General features: G+C 53.7%; 1 protein-coding gene across 1 annotated transcript in view; it reads right to left on the bottom strand.

Annotated features, from left to right (window-relative positions):
• Window positions 1-5,409: 5,409 nt before the first annotated feature.
• CUNH12orf49 (chromosome unknown C12orf49 homolog) overlaps window positions 5,410-6,364 on the bottom strand; it is a 69,032-nt gene continuing 68,077 nt past the window's right edge. The window contains exon 5 of the mRNA XM_006098249.3: window positions 5,410-5,673. Within this exon, the coding sequence (XP_006098311.1) occupies window positions 5,575-5,673 (99 nt within the window). The 3' untranslated portion in view covers window positions 5,410-5,574. The remainder of the gene's footprint in view (window positions 5,674-6,364) is intronic.

The raw sequence follows: 6,364 nt of genomic DNA, 5'->3' as shown, positions 1-6,364 counted from the left end.
CTGTAGGGATAACGTATAGCAAGCACGTGGCACGGACTGTCCCTTCGACAGATGGTAGCTGTTACGGGAACGTGAGAAGCCAACACTAGAGCAAGGCCAACCCTAATGGTAACGGGGGAGGGGGAGGGGGAGGGGAAGGGCACCAGTCTCCATGGCAGGCATCAAGGGGTGGTAGAAAAGATGTTTCTAGAACAACCGTGGAGCCCCAGACTCTGGGATAACACGGACCACTCCTTCAGTCTTTCTGAAGAAGAAAAAGTCACGAAGACACAAACCATGGTCTCGGGGGTTTCTGGCCCTTTCCCTGGATCTAATTGGTTTTCTCACGCTTGACTGACCCAACCTCCAATGCAGCAAAGTGACTCGGCCCGGGGTCTGCAGAATCAAGGAAGTTTCTGGACTGTCTCTACAGGAGCCAAAGGCGGGCTCAAAAGCCCTTGAGCCGATGGCTCTGCATCTCCCTCCCGGAATCCACCCACCGTCCGCGTTACAGGGGCACAGAGGACTCAGCATGCGCGGCAGGCTGGCGCAGCCCTGAGTCCTGCCTCCTGCGCCTCCTCCAGCCGCCTCTCAGCCCTTCACAGCCCGCCAGCGCGCCTGTCGGAGAGGGGGACACCCCACATAGCTCCTGCCACCACCTGGACACCTGTTTGGAGAGAAAGGATGGAGGGGAGGTGGGAGATCTGGATCTAAAATGATGACTCAGGGTACCAGTTCCTCTCGGTGATTCATTCACAACGTGCCTGGGGATAATTGAGATATACGAGGAAAGCAGGTGCAGAAGAATATTCTGGATAACGGATAAGCTACTGAGGAACAGGTAGATTAGAGCCGCCAGTTCCCAGGAACTGTTCAATTTCAATGAGCTGGGCGCCCACCTCCTCAGTGAGTTAGACATCAGAAGGCACGTTCCCGGGCCCCCTGTGGACACGGGCCCTGGGCCCCACACACGGCGCTTCGCCTGCAGGAGCTGGGAAGGTCCGTTTGCGTGGGTGCAGGTGGCCAGAGCAGCAGCGGGGGCGGCCCAAAGGCCGTCATGTTGGGAGGTGACCTGGGGCTGGGCTCCCGGCGTCGGGGATGCAGCAGCTCAGAGATGGAGGCACCGGGCCCCTCCACAGGCTCTGTTTTGGGAGCTGCTCCTGGAAGCTTCATGCCCAATCTGCTTCTCCCCAGTCCTGCAAATAACTTTGTGAGTGACCTCATCGTCTTCAATATAAATCTCTTTCCTGCTTAAACTAGACAGAGTGGATTCTGTTGTTTACCCTGAGAACTGACGAATAGACCCCTCTTCAATCTGCTCTCCAGTCGGCAGTCAACATGGTCTTTTGAAAACGGAAATAAGTCACTTGTCTCCTTGAAAGGCCTGTAGGCTGAGGGTTCCCCTTAGCTCCACCACCTCCTCTGACCCCGACCCTCCCCGCTCCCCCCCCCCCACCCGGCTGGCTCAGACACACGTTCTCTCCCGCCTCCGGCTTCCGCACCCGCCCCTCCCCTGCCGGACACGTGTCCCCTGAGGGCTTCCCATGCTTGCCCCCTGGATGGCAGCTTCCACGTCACCTCTTCAAAAAGGCCACCCTGGACCACCCTGTCGCCAAAGAGCACGCCTCCCGGATTGCTCTCCGTCTGACCACACTGTTCACTTCCTTCGGGGGACCTACTCCCCATCGGTAATTATCTCACTTGCCTACTTGCTTATTGTTGTGTTATATTGTTGTTTATTGCACCCTCCATTGCACTGTTGTTGTTGTTTTAAATTTATTTTTATTGTTGGAAGTATTACAGATGTCCCCTTTGTTTGTTTGTTGTTATTTTTTTCCCATGGACCCCTCCACCCCACCCCCGTCCTCCAAGGCCTTCAGGACTCTATTGTCTGTGCCCATGGCCTATGCGTATATGCATTTAAGCTTCCCAGCTGACCACTCCCCAGCCCTTCACCCCCTCCCCCTCTCCCCTCTGAAATCCGTCAGTCTGTTCCATGCTTCTCTGTCTCTGGATCTATTTTGTTCATCAGTTTATTTTGTTCGTTAGATTCCACATATGAGTGAGATCATGTGATACTTATCTTTCTCTGACTGGCTTATTTCGATCAGCATAATACTCTCCAGGTCCATCCGTGCTGTTGCAAAAGGTAAGAGTTCTTTCTTTTTTACAGCTGCGTAGTATTCCATTGTGTGGATGTACCACAGCTTTTTTATCCATGCATCTGCTGATGGGCACTTGGGCTGTTTCCAAATTGCCCTGTTTATTGACCATCTCCTTCGCTGCACTATGGACTCTCTGAGGCAGAGATCATGTTTTCTCATGTACCCAGGGTCCCCAGACCCAGTTCAGTCCCTGCTCATTATAGTAACTCGGTAGATCTTAGCTGAATGAATCCCAAAGATGTTAGCATGTATTGAGCAACTATGTGCTGAAACTGTTTTCAGCACTATATATGCATATTAAGTTGCAACTTTGCACTAACCCTATGAGGCAGGCACTGTTATTCTCCCTGTTTACAGATGAGAAAATTGAGCACAGAAAGGTTAAGCAATTTGCCCAAGGGCACACAGCTGGTCCATGAGAGAGTGGAGTTTGTACCTAGATAGCCCAGCTGCCTCAGAGGAAGAAAGAGCAGGAGGGCAGGGGGAGGGGGGAGGAGGGGAGAAAGTAATGAGCGAGCGCCTGAATAAAAAGCACTATGTAAGTCCAGCATCTCCAGAAGCAGGGCCATCTAGAGAGATTCCTTCGAGTGCCAGCACTTTCTCAGGTAATTGGGCAGAAGCTGACTGTGCTGCACATAATGAGAATTCCACTCGTGGAGCACTTGGGTATTTTACCAACCCCCTCGCCAGACACCGGTAAATATTATTACATCCACATCTCACCAGGGAATTGGGGTTTCAAACTCAGAGTCCCCGATCGTTTACTGTGTGCTGAATCGCAGAACCTCCTGTGGACTCAGACACTCCCCGGGGGAGGAAAGTTCGAGCTTAACCCATTTCAACCCTACAGGAGTAACGGGCTGGTCAACAGGTCTAGACTCGAGCAAGGAGAGCGCTCCAAGACTCTTCACATCACTCTGGAGCGCCGTCAAATCCACGCACTAGGTAATGATTCTCTTAGCGCCCTCTACACATTTTTGGACTGAATTCTGAACAAGCCAGAGTGACTTTTTCATCAGCAGAAGTAGAAAAAGACCAAAACATCATCAGATTACGTTGGGAGTAGTAGAATCTCCATGTTTGGGTCTCTTCTGAGTATCCTATATAATAAAGAATGAATATGCAAATTGACCATCACTCCGTCACAAATATGGTGGTGCCCACACTGGAGGCAGGGGAGGGGATGTGTTTCCATAACACAAGATGGCTGTGTCCACAGTGGAGGCCGAGTTCCCATAACTAGCCTTAAGGAGCAATCAGCAGGGACCTGAGGCTGGACCCGCCCCCCCCCCTGAGGCTTGACAGGGGACCTCGGGCCACGCCTCCCGCCCCAGCACCAGGCCAGGGGACCTGAGGCCACGCCCCCCACCTAGAGGGTCTTGACGGGGGACCTCAAGGTGAGCCCCCCACCCCGGTGCTGGGTTGGGGGACCTCAGGCTGCTTCCCTAACCCTGGGCCAGGGGACCTCTGGCCGCACCCCTCCGCCTGGTAGGGCTTGATGGGGGACCTCAAGGTATGCCCCCCGCCTGGCTAGGCTTGACGGGGGACCTCAGGCTACACCCCCTGCCCGATGGGGCTTGACAGAGAACCTGAGGCCACGCCCCCTGCCCAGCAGGGCTTGATGGGGGACCTGAGGATGCGCCCCCTGCTCAGTGGGGCTTGACAAGGGTGGGACTGGCTGGGTCTGGATCTAGCCCAATGGGGGTAGGGCCAGCTGGGTCTGGGTCTCGTGTGATTTTGAGGCCCATGCAGGTGGGCGGGGACTTGACTCTGGGGCCCATGGTGCACCCCAGACTCTGACAGGAGGAAGATTTTTATATACATTTTACTAATTTTCTTTCATCTCTGACACTTCTATTATAGAGAAAGGGAAAATAGCAATATTAAAATATTTCCTCTAATTAATCCCCTTTTAATGTGCACGAATTTCATGCACCAGGCCACTAGTCTATAATAATAAAAGCATAATATGCTAATTAGACCAGACGTCCTTCCGGATGACTTTCCGGATGAAGCTGGGGCTGCGAGGGAAGCCCAGGTCCCGGGTGCCAGAGGGAAGCGGGTGCCGGCAGCCAGGGGAAGGAAGGCCTACTCTTGCATGAATTTCGTGCATCGGGCCTCTAATCTAGAATAATCATGATGGCTGTTAAAGAGTAAATGAGTGAAATCTAACATTGGCCGGAAGATGTGTGACTTCACTGTTTTAAAGGCTAACGAAGGGGTCAGCACAAACACATTGGCAGCGTTTTCCACAAGAGCTGAGACCCACCCTGACCTCTGCTTTGCTCTCTGAATTATAGTCTCTGTATGTTTATAGTCTCTTTATGTTTCTCTGCATTTTCTAAACGTGTTGCTATTCTTTGTTGGTGAGCAGGTTCCAGTTGCTTTTATACTGAGAACAAATAGTAATAAACCTGTTTTTGGACAAGTCACCCGAGGAAGGGGTTTGATAACTAATTCTGGGCATCCATCAACGTGGCCATTCCACAAGCTCTCCAGAGCCCTGAAGCTAAAAGGCGGGGGGTGGGGGTGCAGAGCGTTGCTGAATGGAGTTGAGGGGAGACCAGAGAACCCAGGGAACGGAAAGAATCAACTGAGAGGGTTTAGGGCCCAGGCGGGGTGTGCGGCTCTCTCTTTTTAGCACTGAGAACCCCATGTCCCGGGAAGCCCTGGGTCCCGGGCACACGGGGACAGCTGGTCCCCCATCAAGGCGTGGGGGCAGTGCTGCAAAGAGACAGCAAACGTAGAAGGCAGCTGCGACCACCCCATGGCTTTGATCTGTCACCTTCGTGGACGTTCAGGATCCTTTAATAAACTGGCTCGTCCGAGAGGCCTGGACTTTCTCATTCCCCGAGAGGCCCCCTTCATTTCCTGAGCGAGGGCTGGCTCCTCCGTGTGTTTTCGCAGTGGTCCCTTTAAAGTCGCAGCTGTTCCACGAAGAGTAAATAGGTTTTAAAATTAATTATCAATTAAAGGGAGGTTAATTGGCACCAGGCTAGTCATCTATTTTGTCTGTAACTGAGGCAGCCCACCCCTTCCCCACCACCCCCACGCCCCCCACCAGAACCCAAAGACCCACGCCAGGGCCACTACACCCAGCAGTGGAGACTGCTCATGTGTGACCCGGGGGCTAATGACAATAATTCTTGGTATTTACGTGATTTCCCCCTGCCCCCCCCCCCTTGGAAGGCGAGTTCTGTGGTCGTTTTGATTTTCCAGTTCATCAGTATGTAAGCCAGCCTCGCCTGCTAGGTGGGCTTACCAATTTTTTTTTTAAGTGTCTTGCAAATATTTTTATTGGCAGAAAGATTCGTCACCGGTCCCCACTGCACTTAGGGAAATTACCCTGATAGAGTCAATGAGAGCGGCGAGGCCCTCAGGAGCAGCACATCCGTCACCGGGCACGCAGTCCCCGTAATTAACATCTTGCTCATCTTCTCCTGCCCCGTCCGTCCGTCTGTCCGACCGCACTGCAGCTCGGTCTGTTTTCCTTCAGCTGCTGGAATGGGATCCTGCGGCTCCCTGGCTCCTGTGGGAAGGAGGGGGAAGGCCGGGGTTGGTGATGATGATCCTTTGCTGAATTCCACGGCTGAATCTGACCTCATCGCTGATGAATATTTATAGAGTCGATAGGGAGCATTTGCAAACTGAGTTCAGCTCAGACAGGTGAGCGCTGACAACCAAGACAATGACGTCACCGGGTGTTAGGATGTGCACGCACATTGAAGGCTGCCTGCTGTCACCCACCCAGGATGCCGGCCGATGAGAGAGCCGGACTCGCCAAAGCTCACATCACGTGGGTGTCCTGGGAATACCCGCTGCTGATTTGAAAGGAGCACGTCTCCTGGGAGTTGGTGTGGCGTGACCAGCGCTGGTGCGTCTGGGAGCTGCCTGTAAACACGGCCACGCTGCTCCCCACTCCCAGCCCCGCTCCCCTCGCGGTCAGGCCCAGAAGGCCAGAACCCATGCACAGGCCGCGTCCAGCGTCTCAAAGCACCTTACGAAGTGGCTCTCAGCCTCTGTCAGACACCGTGAGCCGAGGAGGGTCCGGAGGCGGAGGGGAAGGGGACTCAGTGATTTGGGAGCGGGGCGGGGCTCCTTGGAGAGAAGAAAAGTCATGTTCATTTCCTGCCTCCCAGGCTGCAGTTCCGTCTGTGGCCCCCGATGGTGTAATCTACTGCTGTTCCTTTCTCTCCGTCCTCAGGCCTCCCTTCTCCACG

The sequence above is a fragment of the Myotis lucifugus genome, unplaced genomic scaffold (assembly GCF_000147115.1).
Source record: "Myotis lucifugus unplaced genomic scaffold, Myoluc2.0 scaffold_226, whole genome shotgun sequence".
Taxonomy (NCBI): domain Eukaryota; kingdom Metazoa; phylum Chordata; class Mammalia; order Chiroptera; family Vespertilionidae; genus Myotis; species Myotis lucifugus.
The sequence above is the reverse complement of the archived record's forward strand: the minus strand, read 5'-3'. Positions and strand labels throughout refer to the sequence as shown.